Genomic DNA, 17,399 nt, shown 5'->3' on the forward strand with positions numbered 1-17,399 from the left:
CCTCAGGCAGACCCAGGAGCTCCAGGTGCTGCAGTGAGGGCAGGGATTGGGCTCTGGGGGCTTTGGAAGCAGCTCCTCCACGGGACACGAGTGATTGTGATTGCAAAGAGGTGTCTGAGGAGGCCATCAGCACTCAGTTGGGCTCCACACTGCAGGTGGGGTGTTGTGCTTGTCTCCTGAATTGCAGAGTGCTCCCAGCACCCTTTTGATGTTGTCAGTAGAGGAAAAACAAACAAACAAATAAAAAACCCAAAAAGCCAAGCTGACTTTTCCTTCATGTGCCCCAGAGCCTGAACTTGTGCAGTATTTGTGGCAGAGTATGGGCAGAAGACTGAGTCAGCCCCTTCCACCCCAATTCAAACTGGCTTTGAAGAAATAATTTTAAATCTAATTTTCTGAAATGACATCCCTAAGATACAGAACCATGTTTTCTTTCAGTCATGGGAACAGATATTTTTTAACAAAAAGCTGGGATCTTACAGAAGTGCTTGGCCCTGGGAACAAACTGCTTTGAAATAATCTGAGCCATCAAGGACTAAAAGCCTGTAAGGAAATTCTCTGGGCAGGCATTCACTGCAAGCTGCTAAAGCAGTCCTGAAGTAACTCATGAACATTTTGTTTGCTGCCTGTTTACTTTACACCAACATGGAACAAATGACCAGAAAACCTCAGTATATTTTGGGTGTGTAAGGATGAACCCAAAGGGGACTTTGCTGTTTACAGGGTTATTGGTTGCCAAGAGAGAGCACTGAATCCACAATGTCTACTCAATAGTTAGAACAAATTCCTGGTTAAATTTTTTCATCTCATGCCCTAAGGAAGAGGTTTGACCTGTGGCTGGTCCCCAGGGCTGGCTCTGAGCTGTGCCCCTTCCCCAGTACAGATTCAGGATTCCTGGAGCCACAGTCCCTTGTGCTGGGCAGAGGCAAAGCACCCAAATCAGGTAAGCAGGCAAAATCAGGTCTCCAAGTAAGTAAAGACACCCAACACTTCTATTAAAAGAAGTTTAATCCAGCATGGTTCTAAATATTAACCATGTCTCCAGCTGTGACATGCAGTACATTTTTTTACTTAAAAAAAAGAGAAATACAAAACAAGTACAAAAATGAGCCCAGGTCCCCTGAACATCACAGTGTGTGCCAGTAAAATATGACAAGAGAAGGGAGAGAAACACGGGGTATCATACAGGAAAAGGTTCAAAGAAATCTTCCTCATCAGTCAGAGATTGTCTGTCCCATTTAGAAGCAACCACTTGTTTTGCACTGACTCTGTCAGTGGTCAGAAGCAGGAGATGTAGGAGTGCCTGCTGGACAGCTCTGAGCCTGAGCAGCAGCCCTGGTCCCTGCCAGCTCCCCTGTCCTGCTGGCAGCTGCCACAGGGACCTGGAGCCCAGGTGCTGATTTTATTCCAAAGGAAATCTGCTTTCATTGTTTCAGCCCTGGTTTTCACTTACTCTGTTAGTACCATCTGCTCTCATTTTAATCACACCTGTTCTGGTACTGTATTCATTTTTAAAACATCCATGCAGGTTTCTTTGCCACAGACCTGTGTGATGCCACCTGTGAGGAGTGTGCCACGCTCTTCCCAAGCATTCCCAAGGGTTTATAAATGGACACAGATATTCCAGGGGAGGTTGTGCTACCTGTGAAAACAGCTTGTACATTCTGAGGGCTTTTTCCCTGGAATACACCACAAGATAAATCACATCCTTCCAGGGGAGAAAAACCAACCCACCCCACCCATCCACACTGAAAAAGGGGGCTGGGGAGATGAATTCATTGCAGACATTCTGTAGTTTGGGGTTGGTTTCTTGGCCTTTTCACAGTGGGGAGGGAGCACTGCCCTCCTGGGGCCTGGGTGCATTCAGTGTGGCAGCAGCAGTGGCCATGGCACAGAGCAGGACATCAGCACTGCTGCCTGGGGCACAAACTCCTGCAGGTTCCTCCAGGCAGGTGCTGCTGGAGGTATTTGCCAAGCCTGCCTTCCCTGGCTGTGCAAACACTCCCAGGGCCTCCACAAAAACAGGACAGGGCTGCCCAGAGCTGCCTCACCTGCTCACCCCACCCTGGGGTGGAATTGCAGCAGAGGGGATGTGACTCCATGCAAGCAGCTTAAAACAAGGGATACTGAGGGTTTGATGAGCCAGCTGCCCTGCAGCACCATTACACTTTGAGGTTTGTTCTTGCTGCAGATTTCCAGTTGTCACTTTTCCTTGTCACAGACAGGCAGGAGATACAAAGGCACTGAAACCAATGTTAACTGCACTCCTTGCCCTCAGTGCTTGGGAGTATTCAGACTGGATAAAGAAATACTGTTAATTAATCAAGAAAAATACAAACAGGCATCCAAACCTCTCCTCTTTGGCATGTCAAGAAGTATAAAAGCTCTAAGTGTTAAAGGTTTGGAATGATGAAAGCACATTAAAAGCTGTAAATGTTACAAATGCTGTTCCCACTTACTTGGGACATGGATGTGCTGGGTGGGGAGGGGCAACAGAGAATTGAGCTGTGTTGTTTGCACAGATCTGCTGTAGGATCTGTAGTTGCCAAGGAGTGTTCAATGGCACTGGGAGTAGTCTCCTTTTCCACATCACTGCCCTGTCTGTGCTCTGATGATTCCATAAACAGTGAAGTGGAAAGGGGCTGAAATGAGGGGATATTTCAATTGGCAGTGCATTCAGCAAAGAGGAAAGTGCTTGATCATCTTCCCTTCACGCTTGGTTGGTGTTTGGTTCTTCAGTCTGAGTCAGAGTCGGAGTCCTCATCTGAGGGGTGAAACAAGGAACAAGAGTGAAAATGCAAACTGGAAATCCCCCAGCTGTGGCTCTGGCTGGGACAGAGAGGCTGTGCTGACAGGGTGTGCCTCAAGGGACACAGCAGGGCTGGAATGAACACCTCTGTGAAATGACAGCTCTTGCTGAGGTGGTGGCACCTGAAATGGTGTTTGAAGGAGCTGGGAGATGCTGCTGAGAGGCCTTGCTGGCATCCTTGCTGCTCTGGGCACTGCTGTGTGCACCTCTGAGATGCTGAGCAACCCCAGCAGGCCCACAGAGCTCCATCCTTCTGGCCTCAGCACTCAGGAGCCCCTGAGTAAACACAAGTTGGGGCTGCAGGGCTCAGTCCTCCTTGCATGGCCACAAATAACAACACAAATCTGTGTGACTGCACTTCTGGGAGTTTATGTATTTGTGCCTCCATCTCCAGGGGAATTAGATCCTATCTGTATCCTAATTCTGCACCCTTGCCACCTGATCATCTTCTGAGGGCAGTTCAGGTTTTAGCTTTTACAGTCTATTTCTTGTTCCTTTTATTCTTTTTTCCCTTCGTCTTTCTTTTCAGCCTAAAGCTTGAAAAAACACTTAACAGTCTACTAAAATCCCCAGATGAGACAGTCAGTGCTGCTGTTCCCCTCCTAGGATTCCATACACACCTTGGGTGTTTGGCTTTTCAGGGGTTTTAGATGAGGTGTTTGGGGATATTTTTTATTTGTTTTTAAGTGTGGAGCAGTCTTCTTAATCCATGTGGGTGCAATAAGGAGTAACAGGGACATGATGCCCCATTTGGGCTCCTGAAAACTACAGAACGACTACCCCTGTCCTGGCCTGAACTGACTTTGAACACCCAACACCTTCTTTTTATCTTCTCCTAAGTGGATCTGTCTGATCTGAAGTAGAATAGAAAAAAAATTGATAGCAACCTTGTTAATTTTATGCTGTTAGACCCTTGGATTTTAAGGTCATTTGCCCACAGATGGTCAAAGATGATAAGAGGTAATCATGATAAGGAAATGATAAAGAGAAAAGCACTATTTGGACACAAAAAGCTGTGGATTAATGGATGTTAATTATAAGTTACAAAGAAAAAAAGGTAGAAGTTTCCTTGTTTTTACAACAAGACATTTTAATAGGGAAAGAAAATCTGTACTACATGGTGATTTCTAAAATTGGATCTAGGGCTTTTCAAAGTGAGATGTGAAACTCTGAGAAACTTCACATTCCTGGCTTGCAGGTTATCTTCATAAATCACTGGAATTCCATTTGCAGCTTCCTAACCGAGCAGAGCTGTGGCAGACAAACCAAGAATAGAAACTGCTCTTACTGAGCAAGAGCTCCTGCTCCCTGCAAAGGGTGAAATGGAGAGGGAAATCTCACCCTGCAGCTCGTGTGACAAGCAGGGAATTTCACCCACCTTCTGTCTTGTGCCCCTCGGGGGAATCGGAGCCGCCTTGCTTGAGGAAAGTGACCAGGTCATTGAAGGTGATGTAGAAATCAATGGCAAACACGATGGTGGCTGCAAACCCAAACACCTGAAAGGGCAAAATAATGCTGTCCTTAACAACAGCTCCAGACTGTCAGGGACAAACCAAACCCAACCAAACCCACACAGCAAAAACTCCATGGTGTTTTTGGCCTGTGCCTTTCCAAAAAGGCAGGGAGGAGAAATGGTTTGTGACACATTGGTGTCACCTGAATTACAGCTGCTCTGGGAGCCTGACAAGTGACCAGGGGTGTCTTTATCCCTGCCCCAGGCTGCAGCCCTCTTGGGCTCTGGGCACATTCTGGACATCAGCACCTCCTGCACCTCCACACTCCCAGGGCACCTCTGCCACCAAGGAATCACCTCCATTTCTTGGGAAATCATTTTCCACTTGTTTGCAAGGAGATGTGTCTATTGCTGAGTGAACTAGACAGATTAAATGATTCTGGAATTCTCTCTCCAGTGACAGAGCAGCAGAGTTGTGCCAAGCTGGGTGCTGGTCTAGGAGCCAGGGCTGAACACACTCCATTGCTCACTGCAGGGACAAAGATTAAACAAGGTTTGGGTTTGTATTGTGGGATGGTTTGGGAAGGGCTGCTGGCCCACACCACTGGGCACTGATCTTCCCAAGCTTAAAAATTGTTATGCAAATTTTATTTATGTTGCATACATTATTGATGCTTAGAGTCAAGTTGCAGATGCAGGGGCTGTATTGTATTTCTGTATTTCAAAATGCTGATGGGTGAAGGCTCTTTCCTGGGCAGTCCTTGTGCAGGAGGGTAAAATGACACTGCTCTTGTTTCAACTCATCCAACTAAAACTAAGCAGGAGAAGCAGGAGGTTGAAATTACTTAATTTAGACTGGCCCAAGCAGTTACAGGTTTGAGTTTTTTTTTAATAATAATAATAATAATAATAATAATAATAATAATAATAATTATTATTATTATTATTATTATTATTATTATTATTCTCTTCATTCAAGGATCTTGACACTCCTTGCAGGAGCAACTAGTAAAATTAAAAAGCAGAATAGGTGCCTTCCCTAAGGGTACAGTTAACACTGAGCAGCTCTGTTAGGGTGAAAATCTATTCATTACTTCGAGACATGTTTTTCTGAATAAGTGACCATTTCTTCTTTGCTTTAGGCAAATTAATTCTCAGTTAATTGAAGAAACGTCTATGACTTGCAGTGGGGTGATATTTGAACTGTTTATAAGTGCATCCATGCACTGAAGTGCACTCAGTTCAGCACAGCACCTAGGTGGAAAGCTGATGCCTACTCACCCCTGCTGCTTTCGATGCTCCATCGCCGTACTTGGAGACAGCAGCAATGGAAATGGCAAAGTAAATGATGGCAGCGGTGACACAGCGCACGAAATCCTGGGGAAGAAACAACGGTGCCCTCTCAGACTGGTCAAGGATTTCCTCTAAACCCATCCTGGGAACCAACACTCAGCCCCTCTGCTGTTGCATCAGTGCCTTTGCTGGCGTGTGAGCACAGCCTGGTTTGCTGTACAGGAGGAACTGCTCATCTGTGAAATAGTTCTAAATAAGAGAAGAGCTGAACCTTGGCAGAAACTTCTGCTTGTAAAGATGCTGGATAAATCCTGCTGCCACCCTGCCTGTGTCAGGCAGACCCTCCTTCAGCCTGGGGAGGGCTGTGTGGGGTGTTTGCCTTGGAGCACAGCAAGGGCTTTAATGGAAAGATCATTTGAAATGCCTTAAAAACCTCAAGTTTGAGCAGAACTGCTGTGGCCCCAGAGGCTCAGGAGGTCCCAGCTCTGTGGGAACAGGTGCCTGTCTCTCTGTGGGTGCAGGGCTGTGTGGTGATCTCCAGGGAGAGCTGTCTGTGCAACTCCTCATTCAGGAACCAAACCCTTGGTTCAGTGCTGGAATGGTTTGTACTTCTCATGTCCACCAGCCTGCCCCGGGAGCCCGTGCCTGGTGTGACCCCTGGGACTTGTCCTGCTGGGCTGTGCCCTGTCACACCAGCAGGGACATCTCTGCAGTGAGCTCTAAACACAGAGCTGTGTCCAGGGTATGTCCAAATCATGAGGGCTGCAACAATGGCACCCTCAGCTCTGTTCACAATTAGCTCTTCTGCTTTTCCAGAACACATGGAGGAGTAAGATTTGTCTCAAAGCACAAATCCTGCAAGAAACCTGACTCCTCTGAAGTCAGGACAAGGTCAGTTATCTACCCTGTGTGCCTGCAATATGTTATGGTAATGGCCATAACAAACACACAAGTGCCTTTTTTGTCTTAGTTCTGGAACCAGATGCATGTAGAAAATGGGAAAATGATGGAACAGAGATTACCAGCTCAGAGCTGTGCACAGTCATAGCCAAAGTCACTGATATTGTTTTATCCACCAGTGGCCTTGCTGAAGTTATTTTTATACACTGAGAGCTCAAATTCAAATCTCAGTGCAATGAACTACTGATGGTACCAAAAGAGAATCGAGATTGATGAGATCAGCAGGGTTTTTTGAAGTATTAGTAAAGGCAGCTGCTCCCTTTGCAGTGATATTTGAGACTGCAGGGCCATCCAGTGGCCAGGGCTCTCCTGCAGCCCCAGCACTGCCCCAGCAGCCACTGGGCTCCTTTGTGAGCATGAACCGGCCAGAGCTGCCCCTTCCCAGAGCAGCTCAGATTGTCTGTGGGTGTAACTCTGCCCGAGAATTCAATCACAGCCTGACAAAGTCTGCCCACTATCAACAACACACCTGCTTCCCCCTCTGCAAGGGTGGCAGTAAGGAGCCCCCAGCAGGCAGACTTGGGCTGATGCTGGCCCTAAGCCATCTGCCTGGAATTGGGCATACAATCTGTGCTTTGATAAAGCCATGCCCTGTGTCAGCACTCAAAAAGCTGCCGTGCAGAGCAGAGCACAGCTTAGAGTGCTCTGGGACCTTCTGAAGCAGAGGCAGCAGGGACAAGTTTCTGAGAGGGCAGTAAAACTGTTCCAGTCACCCTGAACTCCTGCCCAGCCACCTTCCCTCCCCTCTCACTGCACAATTAAATCTGAAGGTTTCTGTTGCACATCTCACTTACCGCCAAAGGCCAGTGGACTCCTTTAAACTTCTCATTAAGCCTGGAGGCGTAGGCAAAAAAAAGAAACAGTGCCAGCAGAAACTCTAGGAGTGGTGCCATCATGAAAGAAGCTGCTAGAGATGCAATATAGCAGATAAAGATGATAAATGACAGCACCTAAAGTAGAGGGAAAACTCGAAATTATTTGCATGGAACAGCAGAGCCGTAGGCAGCTGAGCAGCTTTGAAGTGTTATTTTCCCTGTGTATTTCTGTCAGGGCTGCTGCTGCTGCTGGCATAGCTTCAGCATCCTACTTTTTTTATTTCTCATTGGGCCAAATGATTTTTGTTGTTGAGCACAGAATAAATCTGAAGTAAGGGTGTTTATTTCCACGTGTGTGAAATCGCTTTTCCGGAGCGCTGCGTGGATTTGCACCTCTCCAAGTCAGTAATTTGCTCTGGATTGTAAACAGCTCTGACAACATAATTCTGAAAATAGAGTGGGGTGTTGCCAAGCAAGCAGAGCTCTGAGCTTTCAGCTGTGACAGCTCTCATTTGAAACCCAAATCAGTGCTCAGACAGCCTGAAGTAACTCAGCATGTATAATCTTGGAGTTGAAAGAATAAAGTCTGCTGCTGATGGATAGAAAAGGGCCAAGAATTAATTGTTCTGTGACTTCTGGAAGTGTCTGGTTCCAGTTTTCCAGCGTGGCAGCTGTTTTAGAGAGTAATAGGACAGATAACTCCCATAGATTTCTTTTATCTCCATAATGTTTCCTAACTCTAGTAAATTATGAAAAATGGCATTTTTTCCACACTCAATTGAAATACCTTTAGAATATGGTTCAAAATAGAAAGTTTCACAACGGGAAAACAACTGAAGAAAATGCATTTTCACTTAAACCAGGCAGGTACCAGGGTGCTGTCCTACACTCCTGGACTGTGTTTGTATAAGTGGATGGTGAGGGAGCCATGGAGAAGCTCAAGACCATTTTCAGTTGCTGTACTGGGGGTTGGTCACCTCCAAAAAGAGGCTCCAGTCCCTCCTGTTTCACTGCCTTGCATGGGAACTGGCTGCTGCTTCAATCAAATTAGCCTGAAGTAACAAAAGTAGGCAGGATGCTGAATTACACATTATTATGTGCCAGTTTGCACCTGGGCTGCTCTGACCAGCCTTTCCTCCTGGACACAAATCTCTGCCTTCCAAAAGCTCAGGGATGCTTTCGGTCAGCACAGACTGAGCAGCAGATCACAAAGATTTTTTTAACTTATAATTCCAAATCAAGAGACTGACATTCCCACTCACACAGCACTGAAAATAAATGGATTCTTTTCCCCCAGATGCATCTAAAGGCAGATGTAGCTTCCTGCAAAGGTAATCAATGCATTTGCCTCATTAAATTTCAGCTCTGTGGATTTCCTTGTTTGCTGCTACCATAGGTTCTTGGGGACCACCTGAACAGAAAAAATCATCATTACACTTGACTGATATGGCTCCTATAATTATTAATTGGTAATTACTCCTATGAGAGGTCATTCAACCCTCAAACACATGTATCAAAAAAACCCTTTTATGTTTAGGGGACAACTGAGCAGTTCAATTCCACTGAAATAATTTCTTGGTGTAATTAATTACCAAGCCTTTATTCTCAGCCTGTGTTTTGGGGAAAGCAGTCAGTGCCTGAGCAGGATGCTAACAGCTGGAACAAACTGTTTTCATCCATTGGGACTGACTGGTGAGGCTAGAGAGGATGTGACATTTTTAGTAAGGGACTATATTTATCTTGCAGGTCTATGCATTGTTCTTGTTTCACTGGTTCTAAGAAACCGAGCTGGGATAGTTTACAGAGCTCATTTCTGCATGGGCCTGCTAGCTGGTAATATCTGCCCCTTTGTTCATGTCTACCCCATTCTGAGGTGTTTACTGCTCACAAAGCCTCTCTGCAGGTTTTTCTTATTTTCATAAAGTGGAGGGAGTTCATTCCCTGTATCTCATCCTCAGTGTAGTATTTTCTTCCTATGAGCTGAAAGTGCTAAGAACTCTTTAAAGGGAAGTGGATTTATCAGAGCTTGACAACTCCTCAGAGGAGAGAGAACTTCCTTCTTCCCATCACAGCACCTATTCCCTTCCCACCCCAAAGAACAAACTGCACTTGCTTTGTGCATCTGCTTCACTTGCATTTCTGGAACACAATTTAGACACAGTTCTATGTCTTTTTGGAATAAAAAGTAATCACCATCCATACATGACATTTTCTTTTTGTTCTGGTGTTGAAAAAGTACCTTCCTTTTTGTGGCTAAAGGCAGTGTGTGATGGCTGAGCAGCACAGGTGATGGGTTCAGGGCAGGTCCCACTGACCACAACCCTTCCAATGGCAGATCTTAGACTTGAACTAAACCTAGTGATCTCTTAAGAGAGGATTAAATGCAGTGTTAAATAACCCATCCTACTGAAGCAGTGAGGGAGGCAGAGAGGCAAGTTTCAGATCTGTAGGTGATGCTGCACAGCAGAGATGCCTTTGATCTCCATTCTCTTTGCTCAGTAACTCCTGGGCTCTGACTGCTTTTGCACTGAGAAAAAAGCTTTCCTGACGAAGTGTGAAGTGAAAGGAAGAGCCTCTGTGGTCTGCTCTTATCAGCTTTATGGCAATTTGTGCCAGGGAAGGCTCCTGCTGTCTCCTTTCAGCCCTGGGCAGGCGTGAGGATCAGACTCAGGGTGAAAGAGGAGCAGGAACACACCAAGGAGCCCCTGATCCCAGGGGCTGGGGTGCCAGGGGATCCCTGCTTCTGTGCCAGGGAGGCTGAAGAGACACATCAGTCTGAGCATTTCAACCTTCCAAATGGGTCTGACCCATTATTAGTTGTTTATTTTAAAATTTGGCTCCCAGTCACTTCAAAGCAAGCCCTGCATGGGTGGTGGATGACAGCAGTGTCCTGCTGCCTGCTCCTCAGCCCTCAGGGTCAGGCACTGCATTCCCACCTTCCCACCCTGTGCTGGGATTCACTCCAGCCTGTCCTGCTCTCCACTTGGCAGCAGCCCCTTGTGGGGAGAACTGCACCTCCAGGCACACTAAAAAAAAAAGGCACCTTTGATTCACAAGAACCCATTGATTTCAGTAGATTACTGATGGTATTAGTAAAGGGGAAAGACTCTGAAGACTGGAAACTGGTCTGCAGTTAAACATCATACCTCATTCTGGAGGCACTCGAGATTTTATGTGAAATAAAAGTCTAAAAAAGAACAGACCAGATTTTGAGAATGAAGATTTGAAAGATGGTATTTTTAGATGCCTTCACTGGGGGAAGGCTGGAAGGCACAGGAAGGGGAGGGAGGCAGATCTTGGAAAGAGCCAGAGGATCAGGAGGAAGGAGGTGCCTGAGGTGATGACCATGGCACTGCACCTTGGTACTGCACCTCACTCTGGTTTTCTTCTTTTCTGTCTCCTGGCAATGCCCTGACATGGATTTCAATGCCAAACTTCCCTGGTAGCTTGGGAACAGCCCTGTGTAATACAAGAGCCCACAAATTGTAGGGTTTTGATGATGTTTCTCATTTCCTCTTCTGACAGCTGGAACGCACAGCTGTGGGCACCTGGAGCAATACTGGATTATTACCTATAACTGTCTTTTCTCAATTACAGAAGTCAGCAGGTGCCTTTTCTGACCATTTAAGTGCACTGCTACTAACTCAAGCATTTGATGTTATCTTAAAATTTTAAAAATACACCTCCCCTCCCACAATACAAACACTGCAGTACCAGTCTGCACTCAGAAATAATGACACCTACCTACATACTTTTCCAGACTTCAAGCCCTCGTGAAAAACATCTTGCAAACTGAAAGGTGCTCTAAAAACTCAACAGCACCTTTCAGAATATACCCTGACCCCTCCAAGGACTGTCAAATGTTCCACTGCACATCACATTTGTGCACATCTGCACCTCTTTTCCTGGAGCTGTGTGTTTCAGGGTCATTTCAGAGAAAGGTCAAGCAATGGACCTTGATTTTTGTTAGAGCTTTGTATCTGTGCTTAAAAAAAAAAAAAAAAGGCAGCTAGAGAGGAAGTCTGAGAGTCTCCATGCCATTGCAAGTTCATTTCTAGCACTTTCAGAAAGCACTGCAGCTTCTGGGAGGGAAAAAAAAAGCAGCAGTGTTTCATCAGTTTTGTCAATTTGTATTTACACAGCTTTTTTCTCTTCCCCTCACTTGGGGTTGCACCCTGAGCACTGAGAGCAGCTGAGTCTGAGCTCTTCCTGAGGCACTGCTGCTGACAGGCTGGTGTGACTGCTGCCAGCTTCACAGGGCAGGAATATCTGCATGCAGGAAGCTCTAATGCAGCAAAGAGCAGGACAGGAACCTTTTATATAGCTTGGCAAAAAAATAATAAAAAAATCCTGGCAAAAAAGCAGCCTGATTGTTCACTAAGCACCTTTTATGTACACTCCCATTCACACAAAACCCTTCTTGGGTATTGTGTTTCAGAAAGTAACTTTCCCATTGAATCCCATGCAATTATTACTTAATATTGTGTTCTTAGGGTGGCCAGGCATTACAAAGTTATACTTCAGTGCACAACCAGCTTGCAGTTCAAGGCCTAAAAACAATGCTGACAGTGCTTAGAGAGCACAGTGTCCCTGAAGGGAGGGAGGCCTGAGCAGTGCTGAGGTCATGGCAGCTTCAGAGACGTTTGCAGGAGGGAGAACAGACCTGCTGGAACCCACTGGGAATATGGGGATGCTGGGAGGCATCACTGCCCAGCTCCTCATCTCCTGCTCCCATCTCCTGCCCCTCATCTCCTGCTCCCATCTCCTGCTCCCATCTCCTGCCCCTCATCTCCTGCTCCCATCTCCTGCTCCCATCTCCTGCCCCTCATCTCCTGCCCCTCATCTCCTGCTCCCATCTCCTGCTCCCATCTCCTGCTCCCATCTCCTGCCCCTCATCTCCTGCTCCCATCTCCTGTCCCTCATCTCCTGCTCCCATCTCCTGCCCTTCATCTCCTGCTCCCACCTCCTGCCCCTCATCTCCTGCCCCCATCTCCTGCCCCCATCTCCTGCCCCCATCTCCTGCCCCCATCTCCTGCTCCCATCTCCTGCCCCCATCTCCTGCTCCCATCTCCTGCTCCCATCTCCTGCCCCCATCTCCTGCTCCCATCTCCTGCCCTTCATCTCCTGCTCCCACCTCCTGCCCCTCATCTCTTGCCCCTCATCTCCTGCTCCCATCTCCTGCCCCTCATCTCCTGCCCCTCACCTCCTGCCCCTCACCTCCTGCCCCTCATCTCCTGCTCCCATCTCCTGCTCCCACCTCCTGCCCCTCACCTCCTGCCCCTCATCTCCTGCTCCCACCTCCTGCCCCTCACCTCCTGCCCCTCATCTCCTGCCCCTCATCTCCTCCTCCCATCTCCTGCTCCCACCTCCTGCCCCTCACCTCCTGCCCCTCATCTCCTGCCCCTCATCTCCTGCTCCCATCTCCTGCTCCCACCTCCTGCCCCTCACCTCCTGCCCCTCATCTCCTGCCCCTCATCTCCTGCTCCCATCTCCTGCTCCCATCTCCTGCTCCCACCTCCTGCCCCTCACCTCCTGCCCCTCACCTCCTGCCCCTCATCTCCTGCTCCCATCTCCTGCTCCCATCTCCTGCTCCCACCTCCTGCCCCTCACCTCCTGCCCCTCATCTCCTGCCCCTCATCTCCTGCTCCCATCTCCTGCTCCCACCTCCTGCTCCCATCTCCTGCCCCTCATCTCCTGCTCCCATCTCCTGCTCCCATCTCCTGCCCTTCATCTCCTGCTCCCATCTCCTGCCCCTCATCTGCTCTCACCTCCCTCCCCAGGAGAGAACAGCTTTGCCTAAGGCTTTATGAATGGGCAGCAGTGTCACCTTCTGGGCAATCTTGTTCTTGTTTTCTTGTTGTATTGTTCTTGTATTCTTGTCAGACAGACAAAGTGCAGCACTCAATGGTCTCTGCTGTTCAGTTACTTCTCTGCTGCACTTGTTGAGGAGGTAAAATTCCTGCTTCCTCCAGAACTGGCTGCAGGAGAGGCCTGGCCACAGACCCTGAGAAGGGCACAGGGGCCTCTTCCAAGGAGAGTTTACACCGAGCATCTGGAGTTTCAGTTACGAAGGTCAGGTCAGAGGAGACTGAAAAGACAGAAGAAAGACAGGAGGAGAGGAGAGAAACAGCCACAATGATTTCTACATCCTTTTATGTCACCACAAAGGTGGCACAATTTTATTTATTCTCACTGCATTTTTATAAAACTGAAAGAAAATGCAGTGCCACTGCATGCTGGCTTCAGGAGACTGAGGAGGTGCCAATAAAGCAGCCACAAGGGCTCGAGTGGAACAGGCAGGTGAGCAGCAGAACCCACAGCTGGGATCCTGCCCAGACAAGCTCTGGTGCCAGTGTGAGAGTGGCTGTTAAATGGTTCCAACACAGGACACAGGGAGCTCAAAACTCAAAAACTCATCTCTTGAAGGGTGGAAAAGAGTGAGGATGAAATGCTGACCTTCAACACAGCAACTTGAGTGGTTAGGAAAAATCAGTAGCTTAAGAAGAGTGCTAAAATGTGTGGAAGAAACCATGGCATGGAAAAGGGGAGAATAGAAAGGAAAACCAGTAACCTGTAAGATTAAAAATGGTGGTTAGAAAATGGAGGGAGCAAGGCAGTGAAAATAAACAGGATTATGAAAGATAGTGAAGCTTATGAATGTATTTGATGCTACTGCTTCTTTGTCTTTACAGATGTCCCAGGTGGAATAAAAAATTAATCAGGCAGGTTAGGGGAGGTGGACTGGATGTTCCCCAGAGGCCCCATACAACCCCAACTATTCTGTGATCCTGTAGAGATCAAAAGGAACAGGGGATAGGGGGAGGATATCTTTCTTATCTGAATAAAATTTGAGGTAATTAAGCCTCTACCTATTATCAGCTCCATCCCAGCCTGGCCTGCTCTAGATGCCCAGTTTGCATGGGTACTGCACCAGAGCAAATCACACCTGGACATCCAGAGGATCATCTGTGTGGAAATGTTATTTTCAAAAACGGCTCGAGAGCTGCAGAAATAAAGTGCATTTCTGGGGAACTGCCAAGATGCTGAATAATGTGACATTTGTAACAGTAATGAGCACCCCACTTTGCTTCTGAACAAAAAGCACTGTTCAAAAAGTGCATCCATGAATATTATTTCCATATATTTATGCAGAACCCAACCCCACCCCACATTAGCACTGTGTCAGAGGAAAAATTAAACATTCAAGATGAGAAATACAAAGCTAAAGATGAAACACAGATTTAAATCATGACAGATTTAACTTGGACTCATCTTCAATTATTTGGCACTGCATTTCTCTAATTGTGTACAGGCTGCATTTACTCTGGGGCCTGTGCTGTCTTCAAGGGTTTCTTCTGGCAAAGCTGAGACAACTGCAGAGAAACCACTGCTGCCTCTTGTGTGCCAGGAAACCACGTCCTGAGCACGTGGGCTCGGCCTGCAAGGAGCACAAGGACAGCTCTCTGCAGATGGGATTTCAGAGCTGCTCTCAGCCAGCCAAGCCCTCGGGAAGCCCCGAGTGGCCTGACAAAGGATAAACCCCTGTTTTGTCAAGACAGAGCAGTTTTTATTACTCCAAGGAGGCATCGTCAGTGCTTCTCTATGACAACAAAAGGGTGAGTCTGATCCCATGACCAGAACAGTACTCCTCCAATATGTCATCATTCTGAGATGTTAAAAAGCCAGGCTGCCTGAAAGCCATCATTTAGTGGCTGAAAGCTTGTAAAGGAAATTCCAGTGTGTGTTATAGGATGTAACAAAAATACATGCCAAAGGAGCCAGGTTAGCTGGGCTCTGTTATCTTCTAAATGAGTGGTTTTGTAAACTCCACATGTTGTGTGAGTGATGGGGTAGCTGGCATTTTTTTGGTGGAGCTGATAAAGCCCATGGCCGGCTGCTACCCAGCCTGAGGCTTTCTCCACCCCTGAAGCCATCCTGACCTCCTCAGTGAATGCTTTTCCCCTCAAAGCCAGCCTCACATCTGGCTGTTTCTGTCTCTCTGCCACAGGGCAGTGCCCACAGCCTCACAAGCCCTCAGAGTGGTCCCTACCAGCTGGTCACAGACAATCCTGCTTCCTCTGTCTGCTCCTTATCTTTCTTTTGCTGGAATATCCTGGTTTCCTTCCCTGAACCAGAACAGTGGATAGCCAGAGACACCTTGCACATCTGAACAGCGCTCCATGGACCTGACTGCCATTTGGGCCGTCCTGATATTTGACTATCTGCTGCCAAAACTCCAGCAAACTTAGTGTTTGAATTTATCATTATTTCTAGCAAAACCGATGTTGAACATCTAATTTCAATCAACGAGCTTCCTATTCAGAAGCTAAATTTTGGTGTGAAATACCCACTCCCCATGGGGTGAGCAATCTCCTTCCCTATCACATGGGTACTGTTTCAGCTGTCAGGTTTAAGCCTTTACCTGTAAAATTCCAGAAAGTCTCACACCACAGTCACTGCCCTGGTCCTGCTGCCACACTGTGCTGATCCAGGCCAGGTGTCCCTGGCCCTGTGCCCACCTGGGCTGGTGCCTGTCCCTGTGGGCAGCGCTCCAACCCAAGCGCATCCCTCTGAGGGTCAGCGACAAACGTGGCTCTGCAGGGCTGGGGACAGTGGCTGAGTGACCGTGGTGTACAGCCTGATGGCACACATCATAAATTCATGAGCAAAGTCTTTCCTGACACACTCAGGACAGGCTGCCCCCCAACCTGGCACCAGCCGATAATACAAACCGCAGCCCCAGTGGTCACTGGATTACACCACAAAGAGCTTAAAACGAAATCAAAGCGCTTTTTTACCGAAAAGGGGTCCCAATAGTGAAACACAATGCTCTGGAAGTCTAACGCGACAAGTTCTGGTCTCTAACGTGCTCTGCCTGAATTACGCTAAATCCATTATGCCCTGAGACAGCCCTGCAGTTCCTCCATTGGGGTACGGGTTTCCCCATTTTCCCCTTGGTTGTTGCCTCTCTCTGCCCTCGGCTGCTTTCCACAGTTTTCTCCTCAGTTGTTGCCCCCGTCTGCCCTCGGTTGTTTCCCCCCAGTTTTCCCCTCAGTTGTTGCCCCCACCTCCTCTCGGTTGTTTTCCCCGTTTCTCCGCAGTTGTTGTCCCCCGTCTCCCCTCGGTTGTTTTCCCCGTTTCCCCTCAGCTCTTGCCTCCCGTCTGCCCTCGGTTGTGTTCTCCCATTTTCCCTCTCAGTTGTTGCCCCCGTCTCCCCTCGGTTGTTTTCTCCCATTTTCCCCCTCACTTGTTGCTCCCCGTCTCCCTTCGGTTGCTGTTCCCCATTTTTCCCCTCAGTTGTTGCCCCCGTCTCCCCTCGGTTGTTTTCCCCCAGTTTTCCCCTCAGCCGCTGCCCCCTCTCCCCTCAGCCGCATAGGGAGCGGCCCGGGACGGCTCGATCCGGCGGAGCCCCCTCGGGTCCCGGCTGCCCGGGGTGGCTCCCGCAGCTCCCCGGCCCCGGTGTCCCGTCCTTACCGACTCTGCGAGCAGCAGCTGCCCCTTGCGGGAGCGCAGGAACTCCCGGGGGGGGAGCAGCGAGCTCAGCCCGGGCGGCGGTGCGGTCCCCTCGGACTCGGGGTCCTCCATGGCCGCGGCGCGGGCGGGGTGGGCGCGGGCTGGGGCCGGGCTCGGCTCAGCTGGGCCGGGCTGGGCTGGGCTCGGGCTGAGCTCGAGCCGGGCTCGGGCTGGGCGCGGGCTCAGGCTCGGGGTAGGGGGTTGGCCGTGGAATTTTTTTTTAATTTTTTTTTTTTTTCTCTCTGAAGGAGGGAAGCGGAAATCGTGACACTGCGGAAACGTGAAAAAAAAGTTTCAGCATCCCCAGCTGTGGGGGGCGGCCCCAGCGCCCGCCCCCAGCCCCGGGACAATGGAGCTGGGCTGCGGGACCCAGAGCAGCGAGCCGGGCGCGCTCGGGTCCCGCCACCCCGAACACACGGAACCGCCGGAGATCACAGCCCAAACCCCGCTCAGCGCTGAAATTTCAGGATACAAATGCCTCGGCGAACGCCTTAACATGAAATCTGCATGACAGAAGAAAATCTTTCCAAAGAATGGTTACTGGGTCATTACATTT

General features: G+C 48.6%; 1 protein-coding gene across 1 annotated transcript; it reads right to left on the minus strand.

The window, feature by feature from the left end:
* Positions 1-2,024: 2,024 nt before the first annotated feature.
* CMTM3 (CKLF like MARVEL transmembrane domain containing 3) lies at positions 2,025-16,915 on the minus strand. The gene is made up of 5 exons (XM_054269509.1): positions 16,805-16,915; positions 7,310-7,465; positions 5,544-5,639; positions 4,188-4,305; positions 2,025-2,764 (listed from the first exon to the last, which is right to left on the minus strand). The coding sequence occupies exons 1-5, from the start codon at positions 16,913-16,915 to the stop codon at positions 2,736-2,738; spliced, it is 510 nt and encodes a 169-aa protein (XP_054125484.1). The 3' UTR covers positions 2,025-2,735.
* Positions 16,916-17,399: the final 484 nt, after the last annotated feature.

Source organism: Melozone crissalis, unplaced genomic scaffold (assembly GCF_028551555.1).
Source record: "Melozone crissalis strain CALT ecotype California unplaced genomic scaffold, PUWL_Pcris_2 ptg000007l_1, whole genome shotgun sequence".
Classification (NCBI taxonomy): Eukaryota; Metazoa; Chordata; class Aves; order Passeriformes; family Passerellidae; genus Melozone; species Melozone crissalis.